The 21899-nt window shown below is 36.0% G+C and overlaps 1 protein-coding gene across 2 annotated transcripts in view; it reads right to left on the bottom strand.

Moving 5' to 3' along the window:
- Positions 1 to 21899, bottom strand: part of PLXDC2 (plexin domain containing 2) — a 254952-nt gene that overhangs the window by 18081 nt on the left and 214972 nt on the right. Inside the window, exons 10-12 of one of the 2 annotated variants that reach the window (XM_050325692.1) lie at positions 8186 to 8246; positions 5204 to 5360; positions 3817 to 3855 (exon numbers count right to left, since the gene is read on the bottom strand). In XM_050325692.1, the coding sequence (XP_050181649.1) occupies positions 3817 to 3855; positions 5204 to 5360; positions 8186 to 8246 (257 nt within the window). The remainder of the gene's footprint in view (positions 1 to 3816; positions 3856 to 5203; positions 5361 to 8185; positions 8247 to 21899) is intronic. The other variant, XM_050325702.1, reaches the window with a different exon arrangement.

The raw sequence follows: 21899 nt of genomic DNA, 5'->3' as shown, positions 1-21899 counted from the left end.
TTATGACAGTAAATACTGGGTTAAAACCATGTGGAATAGCTAGTTAAAAAGACAGATCACAGGAGCTTTGGGTGCCCTAGCTGTCACACTCTGTAGCACTGTGACACCAACAGGAGCAGATGATAAGATGGTAAGATAAAATATTAAGTAATGCAGTCTTGTATTAAAAGTTTATCCAGTTATGTAGCCCTCCTCAACATCTGCATTTAGAGCCACATTGGGTTTTCATGTTAAGCCTTGAGCTTGTACGAAGTCCACAAAATGAATACGTTTAACAAAATCAGCTGTGTGCCTTTACAGCAAAATCCTGACAACTGTAAGAGTACATACTGTGTATCATTTTATATTTGGCTTAGGTCTGCATTTTGGTCATTCCTTACCGAGTTTTCCATCCCTCAACTGAATTCTCTATAGCACTAGTGTTAATCCTGTACATCAGTGATGTTTGTATCTAGACCATTGAAAATGTCCATAAGAGAGTGAAAGAAGCAGTACACGGGCATTTCCTCGCACTATATATGCTGGGATGAACTTGTTCACAAATAAATAAAATAGCTTTCTCCCTCAGGTAGGTTGTTGGTTATTTTTGTGCACAGTTTTCCTCTTCTTGAAACAGTAATTTCTGTACATTTTGATAAATGAGAAGTGTAGTATTTTGTCCGACACCTGCTGCCCAACAGACAAAGACTTTTCTTTTGAGTTTTAAAGCTGAAGGACTGTGAGGGACTCATAGCAATCAAATCATCACAACAGTGTCTAAAAAGGTCAAATAAAATGTCTAGATGTGCTGGCCAATCATCTAAATCATCCACCAAAGAGTTCTCAAGAAGAAAATACTACATTACTGGATAGCCACAGCCAATTGCTCACAATTTTTATGAAAAATCAGGCTTTTAAACTGTTTAGTCGGCTGTGTTGTATTTCAAGAAAAATGAAAAAACAACAGAATCTGCAATTAGTAAAAAAAAATGTACCTTTTTAGTGCTGGATACATCTTAAAAGTTATAAAAGGCTTTTTATTTTAAGGAGAACCAAGATACAACAAAAATTGTGATGGCATGCCAGCTATATTTTAAAATTGCTTAGGCATGTATGTAATAGGCATCTGTCCTGCCTGTAAAGAACGAGAAACACACAAATTTGAAATGTACATTAAGATATGCCACAAAGGATTGTGGGTGAATTACAGCATGGTTGCAAGTGATTTTCTCACATAATTGAAAGATCAAAGCAGCATGACCAGGACACAAAACGTAATTTAAATTTAGTTGTTGCTTTATAATATTTGGTTTCAAAAGTCCCAGGCAGAGGTGAGATGCAGAATTTCTATGGAATCCTTTTGTTGTACCTAACTAGATATTGACTGCTATCACCCAAGGACATATCAAACTATAGGCAATCATTGATCCAATATAGCTTTGGTTTTCCATTATAAAGAGTTCCCTTTCATTAGAGTTTTAAAGGATTTAGTGTGAGAAAGTAAAGACCCTGTATTCATGACCTGGAATAATCTACTCTTTATGAAAGGCTAACAAAGTATAGAAAATCAAAGAATGTGCCTGCGGCTGCAGAGGTTTTATCTGAGTCTAATCTAGGGGTCACTGGAAAATTCAATGCATAATTGAAGATTCATCAAAAAGAACTTCTCAGATTAAAAGCTACGTTTACTGTGTGAATGAGAAATCCTGGAGTGTTGCTTTGCTTTTGTGCTGTTTGAAGTAATTTTCATTTTTTTTTAATTGCAAGAATAAAAGAAGCAGCTCAAGGAAAATGAATAATCACATCAGGTGTTGGTTTTCCTCCTAAAATGTAGCAGCTTTCTCCGTGGACATGAATGTTCTATATTTAAGATAACTGATGCTGCAAACCCTACATCTCACTCTACCAACCAGGCCACAGCCATCTATCACTTTTTCTAGTATTAAACATTTTGTTTGCTTCTTTTCAGATCTTAGGCAAAGAGAAGACAAGTCAAAAAACAACCCTGTTGCAATTCCCAAACTGAAAGAAACTTGGATGGGTTTTATAAACCCTACTTTTTGAGTTGTTTTTTATATAACAGCATACTATTTTGAGCTGTGTATGAGATGCACATGATGGAGAGCTGCCTGGTCCCAGGCTGACCACCTGCCACAGGGCATTGGCTCATGGGGCAGAGTGTGGGCAGAGTTCAGCTAGGAATATGCCTCCTGTATAGAGCAGAACAGGAGAGTGAAGTGCTGACTACTGACCTTTAAAAGCACTGAAGCACTTTTCACAACAAAATAAAAATCAATTTCATTTCAAGAAGAGTAAGAGAAAGAATGTTCAGGGACATCCCTATAGACAAAATGCCTAAAAGTACTACCCTGAACTTACAGGTCACCTTATTCCAAGGGATCTCTTATGTGTCAAAGAAATGTCACACAGCGACATCAACAACAAATAGACAATTCAATGCCCAGTACAGCATGGGAGCAGCTATGATGCAGTTAGTGGCAGCAAAGTGGTAGGGAAGTGGCTGACAACTACCTCCTGTGGAGTGAAAAGATCTCTAATTTGAGGAAAGGAGAAAACAATGGCTGAATATGACTGAAAAAAACCAAGAGGAAAACAGACCAACTTGCTAAGTTGCCTCTGCACTCTGTGTTTTCAAAACTTGAATAATTCTCTGCAAGAGTCCTGAGAAACCACTATGCTCCAACTTTTCTGGACTGCTGCACCTGGGACCTGTGCCCATGATGCTGGGGGCACACCATGTAAGCTCAGGTCCAAACTTAAGCTACATTGTAGATGAACCTGTATTCAGTCCCATCTTTGATCTTGTCTCCCAGACCAATGCTGAAGGTAGCTTGTCTCCAGTCCTGTCCATGGGCCATGTCTCCTTGGATGGACCTTGAAGCTGTCTTTCCTTTTCCTACAGACCAGAATCTCTGTATGGACCTAGTTCATCACCTCACTTCCTCTGGGACTGCTGATGGGTCCTGCCAGTGCTGTTGGTTGCTGTCCCTGGCCTGCTACCTTGCTGCTCTCTCATTGCCTTGCCAACCTGGCTTCCTACCTTGACCCCGGGTCTGCATTGTTTCTGCAGACTCAGTTGAGGGTCAGTAGACCATCACAGGGTTCACCACAGTTGCTTCCCCTGAGCTGCTGGACTCACCCTGAGCCCTGCCTATGCCTGCTTGGCTGCCTGTTCCCCTGACCCATGAGAGAAACTTGGTGCTCCCTGCTTGGAAAGGCAATCAGAGCTGATAATATTCCCCTTTATATCTGTGGAAATATAATTTATTTCAATTAGCTGAGCAAATTGTCCTCTGGTTTGATAGACCATTCTGAAGGCTGCAGAAATCAAGCCAAATCTTCCCTTTCACCTCATCAAGCTGCATATTGGCAGTGAACATAGACACAGGTGATGTCTAAAAATCCTACCCTATTCTAATAGGGAAATTCTCATCCACTTCAAAGGGAGAAGGAATAAACCTCAAGTCTCAGTCCTTGAACCCACAAAGAAGAAGACAAAAGCTGTCCCCTGCAGAGCATACAACCAATAACTGTATTAGTACACTTAAAAATATACTTAATAGGTCCATACATGGAAGTTAATTAAGCCTGCTGTTTTATTATAGAATTATAAATAGAGTTGTAAATATGTAATTTTCCTAAGCAGTTTCTAAGTTTATTTGTCCTCCTTCTCTTCCACACAGATGTGGAAGGCTAAAGTCCTATGGGAGTCTGATGAAAAACTATTTCTACAATCTGATTTTGATTAATGAAGTTCAGTGGGATAAAATTTGACAAATTACTGCCACTATTTACAGAAAAAAGTAAATCTCTTACCTCCATTATCTTTTAGGTGCAGTGCTATCTTGGTGTCATCTATAAAGGAAATTCAGAGTTAGTTGAAGGAAAATGCATTATTCTAGGTCATGAGTAATTTTAGGAATTGGTTTCTAATGTCAAAGACATTCCACAACTTGAAAATTATTTAGTACTCAACTCAATGAGAATTAGATTATGGTGTTTCTTACACTGAGCATTACCTCATTTCCTTACCAGTAAAAAAACATATTTGAGAGCGTTAAGGAGGATTCAAAATACTGGTAAATAAGGGTACTAGAGTCTGTCACATAATGTTTACAAATAATTCATTTATGTTATAGGTTCATACATATCTTGAGTGTTCTGTCATATTAAGGACTGTATGATCTAACATATTACAATAAAGTAAGACTTAGATCCTTTTCTATGAATCATGAAAAGGTCTACCAATATTAAATCATATTTATTTCCATATTCCTCTTCTTCTTGGGAATTTTAATGAATAAAATGTCAGGGAATATTCCTTTTAATGCACTCTGAATGCTGTACCGACAGTTTCTAAACTTTTATTGGTGCAAATAAAACCAGACTTTCTTATCAGTAGATTCTCACTTTGAAATGCCTTCAGCTCAAATTTTCCTTGGAAAATTTGCCTGTACTTTGTACCTTTTCTTCTGTTAACATACAATGTCAACAGACAGACACACAAACTTTATAGATGTTCTTTGATTAATCTGATATAGCTTTCCTGCCCAGCTGAATTTTCTCCCAGAGCAGGAAAGCAGGATATCCCAGTGCCAGAAAGACAAGATTTAAGTAGCCAGTGGAACAAGGATGAGAACTGACACACCATCACTTGCCCCGTTAATTCAGTGCAGAAGCCTAGAGAAACTATTTCAAAACAACAGTGAGCACTACATGAAAAGAACAGTGCCAACTGGACTAAAAAAAAGTAAACAGGCATATTTCAAAGAGGTTTTTGATTTGGGCTATCTTTAATTGTCACCTGGCTAAATAGAATACCTAAAGGAATTAAAAATCCATTAAATCTGTAGTGGGAATTTCTTCACTAACTTTAAAGGGGCTGTCTACTACTACTAATCCAGCTGGTTTGGACTATGGCTTGATGGCAAAGGAAGTTTTCCAGAAGTCTGCTTGATTTGCCTTTGCTGCTCCAGCACCATCCACTCCTCCAGCCCTCATCCCCTTTGCACCTTACTATTACAAGAATGAGTTGCAAATTAAAACCTGTAGCAGATATCTGCTAGCAGACTGCTATTTTCAACTCCTTCTGCTGCCTCAGAGAGGAAAGGTCAACATGGGCACACATACTTAGAGGAAATACATTTCTTTTTGACTTCTAAATGACTTGTTTGCACTATAGAATAATGCAGTGTATACATGCCACCTTCTGTGGGCAGGCTAGTTGGCAGGTGGGAAGTGGTGGATCCTCTGGTGGTTGTTAAAACTCTGAACCTTGTGGTGGTTGGCAGAAGGGTGGTGGTGGAGTATGGAAGTGTTTCAGTTGTGTCTATGTTCTTCTCACAAATCTTATCTTTTGCCTGTGGGGAAAGGACAGAAACAAAGAAGAGAAAATTAACTCTCAGTGGAGACTGCCACTGAATAAAGAATTTAGGATGGACAAGCTGCTGAAATAAAATGAATTAAAATAGAAACCCTAAATCAAGACATTTCAAGAGCTTTCTCTTTTAGTTCCTTTTTTTTTTTTCTCTTTGAAGTGGTCTACACTGCATTCAGTAACATGTATTTTTTTCATTTATCTGTAAAATTTACAACTCTCAATTATTAATGACAAGCCTTCAAAGTCTTCCCGGTTTTTAATATCTAAGATTATAGTATAGATTTTTACTCTTCTATTATGAAAGCTCACTGCCATCAATACAGGTGCCATAAAATATGTTAAAAAGGATATGTGGGAATTAAACTGTAACTCTTCATAGTGAACAGTGTGTAGTTAAGCGGAGCATTTAATTCAGCTTTCATGCAGTTATCACAGAAGAACACACATATATGTGTAAAATGTGTACATGGATTCAGCCTATAGAATATTTATTTACTACAACAGAGCAACACATTCACGATATGTCTACTAATTCTACATAATATTAAAATATCATGTATTATTTGTATATATAACAATTATTACTCTAAATATAATATAAATATAATATAAATTATAATAAATAATAATAATGAAAATTATTATAATATATTATCACACTATAAATAATAGTAACCATAATGTAATAATTTTACTTTTATTTTCATGGGCAAATATTTTGATACAAATTTTGTTTTGGTTTTTGTTTTGGTTTTTGGTTTGTTTGTTTGTTTGTTTTGTTGTGTTTGTTTTTTAATTTCTGGATGGCACAGTTTTGCAGGAATACTACATCCAATTAACCTGCAGCAAATACGGGAACTGCACGTAACTCCTCCTGTCCCCATTCATTTTAATGAGAAGTGAAGTCCTGAAAAGCCTACTTATTTTATTGAGATCTGGCTGTCAAAACCCAGTGGGCACTGTCTTTCTTTTAATATGCAAAGGTATTTTATTGCCCTTTGTTTTACCAATAACAATATATTGAATTAAAGAAAGGTATCAGTGTCTGCAGGATAATTATTCTTTAAATTTCTTTGTGTTTTCTCTTGAAAACTACTGGTATTTTCATTGATACAATATAATAAAAATTTAGCTCAAAATACATATTACAAAACAAGGAAACCCTGTTATGAAGATCCCTGTTATTCATCCTCTTTAGTGAAGGCATCTATAATGAACCATTGTGTGTTAATTATTGATCCTTCATTGAACTCTAGCAGTCAGCTCAGGCATAATTCTGGAAGATGCTAAGTAAGCTGTTGCTTCTACTCTAGAGACCCTGAAAACTTTGCAAATTAAACTATTAATTTCTCAGATTCACGTAGTGTATCAATAATTTCCTCTCAGGTCATGCACTAAACCTGGGAGCACTAGCTGGACTGAAACAAGAAAGGAAAAGCAGAATGGGATGCTACTGTCCTGCAGAGAGTATTTTTTGGGTAGCTTCATTTACAAGCACAACTGAGTCCTAGCTATTTATAATTGGATTGAAGCTATACAAAGGTCATGGACTATAGTAAAACATGCTTCCAGTAACTTTTGTCTTATGTTCTTGAAGAGATTGCTCTTCACAGAAATTTTGTTCTTAAATCAGCAAATTACAAACTGCAAAGCTGAAGCTTCAAGGCCATGTAACAAGGCAGTAAGTAGGATGCAGTTATTTTGCAATTACAGTTATAAGAAAAAAAAATAATTCTTCCATTAGTCTGGATTTATGCCATTACTTCTCTTTGCTTCTACTGAGAATAAAACAGTGTGCTTTTCTAACTAGACACTTGGGGCTTTGTTTTGCCCTGAGTTTCACCTGACATTACACATCAGAAGGTCTATGTTGCTGAAACTCATGAGAAAATTTAGCTCCTTCAGCAAAAATGGAAAAATAACTGCTCTTTTTTGTGGCCATCATGAGATTAAAAGTGTCCCAAATTATTTTGTTTTTATTACCACAATCCCCAAATGAGCAAAAAATAAAATGAAAAAAACCCAAACCCAACTCCCAAACTAAAAATCCTTATAAAGGAAAAAGAAACACCAGCAGCATATTTATATACGTGTCTTGAAAATGAACTGTTCTGGTCTATGAGTACCCCAAATAACTTTCAGAGGAGGTTTATAGTCCCTGTTTGACAGCCTGCCACTACAACAATCAGGTATCTTTCTCATCCTCTCACTGCCACCCCATGAAAGGAAATCCAAATGCCCTGTAGTGTTGGTTGTGTGAGGTGTTTTTTTTATTATTTTTAATTTTTATTTTATGTCTTTGAATTCATCTGTTTAATGTCTTCTGTACTAAACAATTTGACCAGATTTCATTATCAAAATGCAATGCCCGTTTTGCACTAGAGACTACTCTGGTTTTTTGAAGTGAGGAAAATCACAGTTTCTTCCCCTTTTCTGGCAAAAGTCAGAGATCTAAAGGAAAATCAGCGCAGGGACACTGTTTTGGAGCAGGTTTTTTTCTCTTTTTTTTTTTTTTTTTTTTTTTGGTGTGTTTTTGTTGTTAATTTATTATTATTATTGTTTAATGAATTTTCTCAAGGATAAAAATTCAATTTGTGTCCATTTTATTCCACCAAATGGAGAGTGAAATTGCTCAGCCTATATTCATCTTTATTATGTATTATAGCATTTCCCCCCAATAATAAAGATAAATATAGCATGTCTTTGGCCTTGAAACCATGCTTCATAATCTGAAGAATTTGATCAAAAGCATCATATCTATATAAGTTGCCTCTGATGGGCTGAGGATGTAAACTAATCACATACCTCTTCAGGGCAGCCACTGTCTACCCAATCTTGCCGGTGACGGTCAAATCCACTGGAGCATCTTTAAATGATGAAATACACAGAAGTTGTTCCGATGGAAATAGGAGGAAAATAAGAATAAGAAAGGAAAGGAGAGAAACAGCAGAGAATGACAGAAAGAATAAGTAAATGATGTGATTTAAAATCCATATGATTTATGTGGTATCACTTTTATTTAAGATGCTGTTTGTTACACTGTGAGTCACTCCTTTAATCCAATTCTTGGAAAGGTGTTTCAATGAATGAGGCTTTACTTCAGGTTTTTAATTTATTTATAGTTTTTAAATAGGAATATCACCCTTTCACTGGATAATTATTCTAAAGACTGCACTGACGCATAGCATTTTTAAGTTTGATACCAAACATAGTGATGTAAATTGGTTTAATTAGTTTTTGTCCAGACTTCTTTGCCAGGAAAATTTAATCCCACAAAGGATGCAGTGAACCAGTCACTGTTTTTTCAGTCAAAGTGATCTGATACATCAAAATACATACACTAGTGTGATCAGTGCTCACAGGTCCTCTGAACACTCTTCATGACAGTTAGAGAATATTATACAACTGCTTCTGACTCTTCACTAGATGCAGAAAACTTAAATTGGGTGCACATTTTTTATCAAATTAGGTGGCTTTAATAACCTGTCAACAATATTCTTTCTCATTTGCAATATGTAATGCAGAAATTTTTAAGAAACTTGTAACACTTCAATATAATGATTCCTTTGGCAATCCCCATCTCACAAGAGTGTTATCAGTGGTTATAAAATTAGGTTTTCCTAAACAGGTTGCATCACAAACAGAGAGCATTATTAAAATGGTAAGCAAATAATTAAAGAATGATCTTCAACTTTGAAAAAGATTCCTCTCAGTTAGGGTGGCTTTTATTTTGGAGGGTTTGCTGTTTTTAATTTTCTGCTTTCATTTCCTGCAGTATTTTGTTATGAGACAGTGTGATGCCATTTGTCATCCATGGCCATAACTTACCTGATTGTACAACAAACAACTTTCTTGCTGTCATTTAATAAGGAAATAAGGCCACTGTTATGGTTAGCTATATTTAAGGGGAAACCTTTGTTTTCAAAGAATTGAAAGATGAAAAGACATGCCAAATACCACCCTACGTCAACCAAGATAAACAGGTGCATTTAGAAGAATGGATCAGTGGGATTATTTTTACAGGAGGAGAGGATGTTACAAGAAGATTTAAACAATGTTAAAAACATACTTGGGATAAGAAACGTCTCCATATAGTTGCTCTGAGCACAATCTATAATGTCTTTGAGAAAAGTTTTTGAGAAAATATTCATTCTCTTGTTATACTTGCACTGATCCACATTCCACCATTCGCAACATTACCAAAAAAAACCTAAAACAAAACAAAAAAACCCCAGTGCTAACAGGTGTCAATTATCATACACTCTACAGCAACTGACTTCTCCAAAAACCTATAGTAGTTAAGGAGAAAGATGTCCAAACAAGAGAATGTGTTCCAGAGAAACAGAGACCTCCTTCTCAGTACTTGAGGCCCTCAATATACACAGGACATGGACCTGCTGGAACAGGTCCAGGAAAGGGCCACAAAGATGATCACAGGACTGGAGCACCTCTCTTATGAAGACATGATGAGAGAATTGGGGTTGCTCAGAGCCTGGAGACAAGAAGGCTCTGGGAAAACCTTATAGCAGACTTTCAATACTAAAAGGGGTCTTGTAAAAAAGACATAGAGAGACTTTTTATTAAATCCTGTAGTGACAGAACAAGGGGTAATAGTTTAAAACTGAAAGAGAATAGATTTATATTGGACATAAGGAAGAAATTTTTTTCAATGATGCTGGTGTGTCACTAGAACAGCTTGTCAAAAGAAGTTGTGAATGTCCCATCATTGGAAGTGTTCAAGGTCCAGTGGGATGGGGTTTTTGCAACCTTGCATTTAGTGCAAGATGTCCGTGCCCATGTCAGTGGGGTTGGACTGTATAATCTTTAAAGCTCCCTTCCAACCCAAACCATTCTATGAATACGGGTCACTGCAAAAAGTGTTTTCTTGCTGAAGGGTGAAGGGATCAGTGCTATGCTGGGAGATGAGAGTGCTGCTTCTACATCTCTGTGGTGTTCTGTCTCCACGAATGCTTGAAAGAACCAGAAAATCTTACTAAGCAAAACGAAATGATGACATGACATTCCAGGTATGAGTAGAACACGTTTTTTTTAGTCTCACCTACTTTTCTCTGGAGTTTGAAGAATTTCATTAGTAACTTCTGTGTTCATCTCAAACCAACTGTACTTAGAGCTAGCAAGGATTAACAAACTTTTATCCTAGATTTTATCTTGGGTCTAAGTGTTGTCAAATTTAAGGCTCCAAAGATTAAATGAATAAAAATGTATTCCAGGTCCACTCATTTACAAAGTCCTTAAATTTTTTCTTACAAACTACTGAATTATGGTGGTGACTAACATTTGTGGGATTATTTTTTTTTTCCTAGGAATTAACAAACTACCACAAATTGAATGCAACATGTAAGGACTTGGAATGGCTCTTTCAAACATGTGAGGCACTCTTGAGATTACTCTGACTTAAAAAGAATTACATTAAACCCTGAGCACTGTTTATTTAACATTTCCTACCGATGCACAGTGAGTCCAAACAGTATTATCAGAAAGCAGCTTTATCAGAAATGAGATAGGCTCCAGGCAAACCTGTTTGTGAACTTCCTTTGAGGCATATATCATGAGATGGCAGCTGCAGCAGCTACTATTGCTGTGCTGTTGATTTAGAATTCTGGAAACTGTCATTTCAGCTCACCACCCACTTTACTGACTGCGTTTTGTAGCATGGTGATAATTCCCTGTTTCCATTAAAACACTGGAGCAGATTTGATTAGCTATGCTGTTTATGCCATCTGTCAACATGGCTATTTTATAACAACTCCATTTTCAAGTGATTACTGAACTCAGCTCCTAGGAAAGCAATAATAAAGATGTTCTAGAAAATGAGAATGGGGACATTTGTTAAATGTAAGGAATTTCAGGATTTGTGTGGAACTCTGGAGTACTGGTTCAAGGAGGAAAGAGAATTAATGTGTCTGCATGTATAGCAATGACAGTTTGGCATAACTGATGCAGCTGAGTCTGAATAACAAGAAAGCTGTCAAAATCCTTTCAGTGAACTGTATATAGTCAGAAAGGAGTTGGAGATGGATCCTATCTACCAAATGCCATTTACTGGTATTTGGCAGAGAATATTTAAAAGATGTGTTCATGCAGGTGTATGACATGAAATGCTTTGCTGCTTCTCTCTGAAGACAGTTCAAATGAGGATTAATAATAATAAATTGGATAACCTATATACAGAAAATTCATCAAGATTTAGCACGTAAAAGCTAAAGACATAACGGAAAATTATTGGGAAGGAAAGTGACAAAGTCTGTATAGAAAAATCTTTTCACCAGGTTGAGCTGGTATAAGACAATGAAGAGCATTAAAATGCAAAACACATGTCCTTTAAACCAACAATTCCCTATTTTTTTTGGCTCTGTAAGAGCATGTAAAGAATGGATTTCTGGGACTGAATCTGAAATGATTTTGTAAATACTACGTAATTATTTAGCTCAGTTAAAATGCTTATTGACTCATCTAAATAAAAGGTTAATCTGGAAAATTAAAAAGGCTTTCCTGCCTTTAACCATTAATGAAGGACCATCACATTATGGAAAGATTATAGCATGTGTTAGGATGTTTGAATTACTAGAAGAATTAGAACATTTTAAAATGGAATTTCTTTCCAAGTTGAAACAGGAAGCAAAAGATAAATAAATAAATAAATAAATAAATAATATGTTAAAATAACCTAAACTGGAGGTCCTGAACTTTGTCTCTGTCCAACTGAAAAATAACTCTAATCATAGAGTGATTTTTGGAGGAAAAAAAGATTTATCTTTGTGCTTTGTCTGGTTTTGCCTCCCTTTATCACAGAACAGGCTCCACTTTTGTTCTTTCATCCTTCAAATATTACTTACTTGTCATACTGTGCTGTCTGGATAAAGACTGAATTTTCGTACCTTTGTTATTTTCCACTTTTGGATGCAGAACTTTATCACAGCTTGAAATACTTATGAGGTTCCAGTGAAGTGTCACTGTGAGTGACTGTGGAATGCATTTGTAAGGTATTTGGATGGTGTTTTCCTTATCTCCTAGTTCAATACACCCAATCATATATGTGAATTCAAGAATAAGTGTGTTCTTTGTATTTATCCTTTACTTAAACATTGCTTAATGAAAATGTACTTATGAATAGGATGACAATTTGATTAGTCAGAAGATTTGCTCCCACTTCGCTGTTGTAGAGTAAGAATAGCTGACTAGCTTAATAAAAGGATTTTAAACATATGGCACTACAAACAGCCTGTACTCTTTTAATGTTTATGACAAATTTGATTCTAATTACTAAGGCAGAGTTAATAGTTGATGCAGCACTGAATTCCATCATTGTCTTAAGATTATGTGTTTCTCAAAATTTAAAACATTCAGGAGGATCAGAGTAGCATAAAGTTCAGCAGCTGATCTTCAGCCTGACAATGGTTCCAAAATTTTATGGGATGGAAAGTTTGGAAAAATATGACTACATGTTCTGTAATGTACTCTTGCAATATCATGTAAACATAGAAGTGAATGTTGATAAAACTCAAGCTGTTATTTTACAGAAAAAGAGTGAACATGAGTAAGCCTCAATATTTGTAACTCTGACACAACATTTGAATAGGCAGTAGAAAATAAAGACACCCATAGGGAATTCTTTCTGTTGAAAGAAGCTAAGAATAAAAGTGGGATAAAAGAAGTAAGTATTTTTATTTCCAATTCAACTAGATAAAGAAGAAAAAATTGTGGTTAAAGCAAGACTTGGTAGAGTAGTGATTAAAGAAGAATAGGAGGATATTTTCTATAAACTTAATGTCAGTTACAACAAGAAAGGAAACATGCTGATAAACAGATAAAGAAATAAAAACATGCTTTTGCTAAAGGCTCTGCTTTGAATAGCGAGAAGGAAAAAGAAAGTGTAAGAGGAGGACCTTAGAGACAAATTTATGAGATTATGGTATCAAAATTTCCAACAGAATCAGCAGAAAATAATATCAAATGTATTCTCTGGAAAGGAGACACACTGAGATTAGTCTCTGATACTAGATTACATTCACCACTGCCTTTGACTTTGTGCATTTGTACTTGTACCAGGTGGGTATAAGGAACTAATAGCAACAGAAGTTACCAGGGAATTCTAATCTGTTAGCATTGCTATCTATTTTGCACATAAGTAGTTTCTCAAGGTTTAAGGCAGAGCTCTAAAGTCCTATTGGGTGTACTTTACACTCTGGTTAGTGACTGTAACTAGCACAATAAACTTTCTTACATTTACAAGGTTTCTGAACTCTTTTCTATCTTTGAATATTCAGCTGATACTGACAGCCTCAAAAGTATAGTTAGTGTCACATACCCATTGATTTTGTCTTGTTTTTAAAATAAAGATATGAAGGTCACCTTTGGAGAAAGTATTTCTTTTTCCGCTTTAGAGATAAAGAAACCGAACATAGGAGACATGAAAAAATCATCTAAGACAACACAGAATTTGTAACAGAACCTAAAGTTAAGTCCAGATTTTCTGAAAACCAGATGAGCATCCACTAATTCACAGGTCCTATGTTTCCCATAGTACTCCCAGACATATGTACTATGGAACTGGGAACGACAGTGAAAACCATCAAGCCTCGGGTGGCACACACAAGGTACAGATCTCGTTCACACATTGGCCATGGTCCCCTTTTCATTCATATACTTTCACTGGGATTTTACTCCTTTATAAAAAAACCCACACTGATAACATTAATTCTGCAGTAATGTGGCCTCACCTTGAATATTGTGTGCAGTTTCGGTCACCTCAATATAAGAAAGATATTAAGCTTTTAGAGAGTGTTTAAAGAGGACAACGAAGATGGTGAAGCTTGAGGGGAAACCGTATGGGGAACAGCTTGAGGTCTGTTCAGCCTGGAGAAGAGGAGACTAAGGAGAGACCTTATTGCAGTCTACAATTTTCTTGTGAGGGGAAGAGGAGGGCCAGGCACTGATCTCTTCTCTGTGGTGACCTGTGACAGGACCCGGGGAAACAGCCTGAATTTGTGTCAGGGGAGGTTTAGGCTCGATATTAGGAAAAGGTTCTTCCCACAGAGGGTGCTTGGGCACTTGGGTTTCCCAGGGAAGAGCTCATAGCTCCAAGCCTAACAGAGTTCAAGTGTTTGGACAATACTATCAGGCACATGGTGTGATTCTTGGGGATTGTGCTGTGCAGGGCCAGGAGCCGGACTTGATGATCCTTGTGGGTCCCTTCCAGCTTGGCATATTCTGTGATTCTGTAACTGTATGAAGTAGTAGAGCCCTTGGGACAGGATAAAAGTGGCCTGGTGCCTGTTATGACACCTGAACCCCCAGCAATCATACAATATATAACATCAACCATATATAACATGGTTGATTCAGTACTAGTGGGCATCAGCATCTGAGCTGCTAGAAAGAGAAGTTCAGTAATGTTTTGGTTAGACTGGATTACTGCTCCTGTTATATCTCATTCAGAAATCAAAAAAGACTAAGAACCCAAAGGAAGCAGGAGCAATGACAGGCAAAGGAGGCATACTGTGCTAAACTAACTCTACAAAAGCCAATGTTTATATGCAACAAAGCAGCAGAGCATTCTGCACAAACAACATACACAGTTTTGAAACTGAATATTCATTCTGCGTTTGTTGAAAGGAAGGGTGAATTAGGGCTAGGAAAAATACCTGTTGTAATGGCTCAGTGAACTCTTCAGATAGCAAAGAAAGGAAGGACATGAACCATCCTGTAACTGGTTGTGTTCAAAGAAACTTAAAGTTCAGAAAGTTATTTGTTTCTAAGATAAATATCCTAATTGCATCTCAATTTTTAACTTAAAGTGAGTCAAATTCTGAAGTCAAAATTGAGCAGGAACAGTCAGCAAAACCAAAGACTTACAGAACTGTAGGGGCTCCTCAGTTTCTTTATTAATTGTACACATTAATATCAGTTCTGATATCCAGTGGAAAGTGTGGTTTTGTCAATGTTTTATGATAATGCAGAGATTAGAAGAGTCATATGAATTTCAGATTTGTTTAAATAAAAATTTGTTGCAACATTATATAGGAATATGTGTGTAGCAATATGTAAAATTTAAAATATGTTAACAAAAAGAGACTTTTCATTTATGGTCCTTTCCTAAAGAGTGGTATCTAGGAGGCTATGAAGTGAATATGATTTCAATGATGCTCAAGTTATATTGAGGAGTACAGCTATAAGAGGTTAGCACTTCTGGAAAGCAGTTAAGACTGTTGTGATCATTCTGTCTATAGCAGTACAACAAACATGGCTAGAAATGTTCCTTGGCACTGAAGACTGTTGGCACAGAATGGCTTATGTCTGAACAAGCAAACTCTCTCAACCTTGAAAAGAAGGAGGTTGCATGGAAATCTGCACCACGCCTGGGAACTGTTCTGGATAGTGCTCCTGGGCGTGGACTGAAACTACATCAGGAAACATCATAACTTTTTAATGGCACAGAAAATAGTTTTAAAATTCCCAGGAAGCTTCCCAGATTGTGTTTAATTTGCAATACTATGTAAAAAAATACGTGGTATGGAAAGATGAACTACACTGTACTAGTGACTGGGGCTGCCATTCTGCATTATATTTCAATGAAACAGAAAAATCAGAGAAAAAGAAAATCTGATTAAGTGCAAAAAATTTCAATTAAAAAAAATCTCGATTGCTTCCATTAAACCCCCTTATGACCTATTTATTTATCTCCCTTGTAGTGAGAACAAAGGAAATTAAGACAGACATCACAAAATTGGTGGAAGATGGATTTCTCCATAGTAATACAATGGGTTGGATGCTTATATGAAGGGAAAAAAAATTAATGCTTCCAAAAAAAGTAGATTAACATTCATCCTATAAAGTATCCTAGAGTCAGGTGTGATAGTTTGGGCTGTCTCCATATTTGTGTCCTGAATTTCGACATTTCCTGAAATGTTTTGTTCTCAGTTTCTCTTGTTTGCTTTTTTTTTTTTTTTTTTTTTTAAAACATTTGGAATAAGGAAAGAAAAGTGCAGTTGAGGAAATTATTATCTAGACCAACAATTTAGGTTACAATGGTTAGGTGATATCTGGCTTCTGTAATATAGTCTCATTAACTTTCAAACATTTGATAAAAGATACAGAGTAAAGTAATTTCTTGGAACATACCATTTTCTGACAGTCAAGGAAGAAGTCAGGAACTACAAATTAAATTAATCTCAGACATGAAAGGGAAGAAATCTGGTACCTTGTTCTTCACTAATTAATGTTCTACTAAGAGGGCCTATTGGACAAAATGCACTTACTGCACAATAATTATTTTTGCTAATCCATGAATGAACCTTTTTCTGTACCTGAACTTATCTGACAAATTGTTCTGAAGTTATAAAGCTTGGGTTAGTCAAATCTGAGCATTTTCTAATGTATCATTTTTGGGAAGAAAAGAATTCCCAAGTTGTTCACCTGTTGTAAGCAGTATGGTTGATTTATTTCAGTCCGTAGGAAGAGAAGGTTACATAAACTGCAAAATAGCAGTAACACTGCTCTAGGTTCAACAATGCATAAAAACACAGCCAAATGAGAAATTATGGATAACAGAACTAACCTATTTTATATATATATATATCTTTCACTAATGAAAACAGTGGATTTTAACATAGTTCATGGTCACTACTCAAAGCAAATACGGCAGGATATAAGAAGTTTTGACTTTGGAGAGAAAAACCCATCAGACATCTAATATGAAATTAATGGGGGAAAAAAAATAGTTTCTCAATAGAGCGGCTAGGCCATAGAACAGCAGTTCTCTCAGTTTTTGAGCCAAATATCTAGGTAAGCTGCTTCTGATTAAATAAATTTATCCATATGTTTTCATTAATGAAAGAGAGTCAGCTCACTTAGAACTCTTCCAGTAGCATGGGAATATAACTCTTCCAGTTAGCATGAAATAATGTAAAGACATATACATGATAATCAACAGAGAGACAGTTGGATAAAAAGATCAGTAGTTTAGCAAGTAAAGGTAACTCTTGCAAATTAATGTTATTTAGGTTAAGGAAAGTTAGCAAATTTCAGAGGTGTGAAAAAGAGATAAGTTGGGACTTTACACACACAAGAAATGGAAGAAACAGCCTGAGTGTCAAGAATGTAATCTAATCAGGGTAAAAATTATGCTGTAGATAAGATGATGAGTTAGTATCTCATTGTTTTTTGTTATTATACATTATAGTAAAAAGCCAAAGAGAAGCTTGAGACCCTGACTTCATTCCTCTGTCTTTGAACTTGCCCTCATAGAGCGATGGTCCCTCTCTGAAGATGCCAAAACTTTCTTGAAGCTCTTTCTCTGAATTCAGGCAAGGTAGGTACAATTTTTGCCTTAAGTGGTAACTTCTCAGTGTTTTTTTAAGGAGTCTTTACCCTTTTGTTTAAGTAACTATACTATTTTTTCTGTTCTCATTTTTGTTCTTTATTCACCTAATCATCATCTGCCTATATTTTTCATTTCACATTACACGTACTATGAAAACTACATCCAAACAATTTTGCATTATAATTTATTTATTTTATTGCTTTTAAGTGTAAATATTTTAATTTGTTACCAGTAAAGCCTGCTTTATTTGAAATGTGTCCCTTGCACTCTTTGGATTATACATTTAAAGCCTAATAGTTATATTAGAGCATCCTTTGAGACATTTATTTGGGAAGAAATCAGACAGGCTATAATGCCTAGTATAGGAACTCTGTCTTGAGACAGCCCATCACATGACACAGAATGATGACCAGAAGCCTGAGTCAAGTTTCCTAAAATATATGTATAAATTGCATCCTAAGGTATCTGTCTGTGGAACTGTTTCATGGACGAGTATTACTTTTCACCAATCAAATAGGAACACGTACGAATTCAAATTTAGCTATCAATGTAAGAAATGAACGGATGAAAATGAAACCAAACAGAAAAGAATTTAGGGCTGTGATGTAACTAAATGTTGAGTAGTTCTCTCAGAAAAAAAAAAAAAAAAAGTTTAATCCCAGAGGGAATGCTTCTCTAATAGAGCAGAGCAACACCCTCTGTAATGGCTATCACACTCAGCATAAACAAACAATAAGGAATTAAGTCTGTACTCAACTCTGTTGCAAATTGAAAGATTTATGGCCAGCACAGAAGTTACAGTTCTAGATGTAAACGGTTCATCAAAGACCGGGCTGAGTCTTGTTTTGTTTGTCTTGTTTTGTCTTGTTCTTCTAAAGCAGTAAGTGAAGAATAAATAAACCTCTACTGTTATGTAAAAGAACTGCAAAAGAAATTTCTACTGAAAAGAGTTGTACTACCAACCTATTTTTCTAGTGTTTTAGCACTGTGGTATCTTAGGTGCATCTGTGAATTTAAACATGGAAATTAAACACAGATACGGTGGTCTTCTTTCCAAATTAATCAGCAAAAATAAATATTCTCCAAAGTATGTCTAGCAGGTGGATGTCTTCTTTCTCTCCTCTCAATGAGATTTAGGTGCTTAACTGTCCTCTGTATCTTTGATAACTACCTTTTGTGTTTAAAACAACCAACTTTAGGAATGTAATATATTTGACACACATATGTGAGACACACTTTACATTAAGGTCATCGAGGCAGTGGTCCTTTTCATATTAACTGTGATATCTATGTCTTGTCCAAGTTGTGTTGCAAAATGGCACTCCACAGAAACCTGCAGAGTGGATAATGAACAGAGTTTCTGAGCTCCAGAAGACACAGCAACATCTCTGGCAAAGGATGTTGTTATTAACACCTGGCTAGTGAAACCAACCTCAAATTTTGAAAGGCAAATGATATGGTAAGAAACAGGAATATATAATATGAGTAGTGTGAGTGATGTGGTTTAAATAAATCACTGTGTTTACATCTAGATTAAGAATCTTCAAAATGCTTCCCCATCTTTGGGCCCAGGCTTTAACAGAAAATATTTTAACAGAAATATTAGGATTTCAGAGTAATGAGAATTGTAGCAATCTTCTGCCTATTTTCTAGAAATAACTTCTATAACTCAGTCTTGAACTTCTTAAAAATCTGCATCAGTTATGAGCATAACTGTAGTACTGAGGACAACTGTACTGCTGTTCTGAGTTAAGGAAACAAAGCAAGGTATGCATACATGAAAGTTGTGACTAATGCTGCAGCTGTAAGAAAACTGGCTAGTTTCTGTATGAAAGCAGGATTCAAATTCAATCTGGTAGATATCAATCTGTCAATGTTAGGGTAAGGATAGTTTTATGGAGCTGCTGAAAATATCAGTGAGTACACTGGAGAAGAATGTGTGGAGAAAAGAAACTTAAGGAATTAAGTCCATGAGTAAAAGTTCTAATAGCGCAGGAAAAAGCTCAGGTGTTTGCCTTGAAAAAGTATTCCACATATTGCTCAGGCAATTTGAGTGATCTGTTTTGAACCATGCAAGTGGATGATTCTACTCTAGTGGGTCCTGCCCTGTATCTGGTGAATTGGCTGGTCTTGCTCTGACTTGTGCTAAGACCCCAAGAGCTACTGCATATTCACTTGGGTTCTGTTCAGAGACTGAGATTTTTAGGCTTATTTGTATTAAACATAGGAATTATTCCAGACAATCTGTGCTCAAGGGGAATTACAGAAATTCCACTATAATTCCACAGACTCCAGCTACTAACAAATTCCAAACTTACCAAAAATGTAGAAAGGCTATTAATCTGCTATTTTTTCATGTATGAATCTCAGTGAAGAGCAAATTCCTTTGGCTGCAACCTAACTTTCAATAAAAACATGTTGCGAGGTCGGATTATCTACGTGCCTTAACAGTACTTTTCAATGTACTATTATGTACATTATACATGTACATCTTTGCCATTATGCATTTTTAAGTGTACCTTCAGTTTCACTGAAGCTTACACTGTCCTCTAAACAGAACTGCCATGACACTTGAGAATATCTATTACTATGATCTGGTGAGGCATTTTTCATCAAACAATACCATCAATGCTTTGTTCATTAAACACTTCTGTGCCACTTTCTTTTCTTACTTTATTCCCATCAGGCTTGCCATGCATACAAAATTCTCAATTATTGAAAGCTAATTTCCTAACAGTTTCTTGCAGTCCCTGAGTGTAAATTAACTTGTCAAATTAAGAACAAGCAGCTTGGAAAGTATTTGAAGAAGCTGGGTGTGGAGCAATTTTTTTGCTCAATAAGGTATAAATCTATTTATTGTATCTTTCCTATCAGTAATGTATCAGAGGTGACAAACTTACACATTCATTCTTGCTACATTTGTTGCACTTGATTAAAAGAATCAATTGATGTTTCAACACAACTTTTAAAACACAAGAAAAATATGTTGCATTTTAATCAGAGCAAACTCTGACAAACGGCCATAATTTCTGATTCTCACATTTGCTATATGATTGCTCCATAATCAGCAAAGAAACAATATACAGGTTAGAAAAAAAGTACTGACATCACTTTTCATTTATCACAAGGTAAATTTGACCTAATTCAACAATCCAGATGTTAAGACCCAGGTGCAAGGTGTGGCTGTGTTTTCATATAAAAACACTCCAGCATAAAGAACTGCAGTAGTAGAACAGAGACAGGCAAAATCTGGGCACATTTCTTTTGCTTTTTTTGAAGCAGTGGTATGATCAGAAAATTCATGAAGTCAGACACATTGATAGAATGGAACATATTTAACAGAATACACTATATTTTAAACCTCTAGCCCTTCTTAAGCATTTAAAATGAGATTTTCCTTGTTATTTGTATATGAAACTATTACATTGATTGGATTATATATGCTCCCTCTGGTGGTTTACTTAATCCATACAAATGCCTCATTTTCTTTTAGTTTGTAATTCAATGGCTAAGATACTGTGGCCAATTTTGTAATAACAGCACACTACTGTCAGTTAGTGTTTGGATAAAAAATGCTCAAGTATAAATCAGCAAGTCTTCCTGCCATCTTTTAGTTTGAAATAGCCCTAAAGCAATGGAATGAAGAAAATTAAAACCTAAAATTTTTAAAATGAGAAAGTATTTAAAAGTGAGCATTTTGAAGAAACCTAGTGGCCTTATGATGGAGTGATAACATCAGTGGACAAGGCAAGGTGTATGGATGTCACCTCTCTGGAATTCTGTAAGGCCTCTAACACAGTCCCCCACAACATCCTTCTTTCTAAATTGGAGAGATATAGGTTTGATGGGTGGAGGGTTTAGTGGATGAGGAACAGGTCAGATATTTGCATCTAGAAAGAGGTGGTCAAAGGATCCCACTGGTTCCAAGTGGTGTCCCTCAGGGGTTTGTACTGGCACCAGTGCTGTTTAATATCTTCATCAATGACACAGTGGGATTGAATGCACTCTCATCAAGTTTGCAGATGACATCAAGCTGAGTGATGTGGTTTGCCTTTCCCTGCTTCTCTGGTGGAATCTACAATCTTTGCTGTGGTGTTACCTATCAAATAAAAGCTAAGGAAAATGTAGACACCAAACAGTAAGCCATGTGTGGAGAAAGATCCTGTGTTTCTTATT

This window comes from Myiozetetes cayanensis, unplaced genomic scaffold (genome assembly GCF_022539395.1).
Source record: "Myiozetetes cayanensis isolate MyiCay16 unplaced genomic scaffold, myiCay2020 scf1, whole genome shotgun sequence".
NCBI classification, from domain to species: domain Eukaryota; kingdom Metazoa; phylum Chordata; class Aves; order Passeriformes; family Tyrannidae; genus Myiozetetes; species Myiozetetes cayanensis.
The sequence above is the reverse complement of the archived record's forward strand: the minus strand, read 5'-3'. Positions and strand labels throughout refer to the sequence as shown.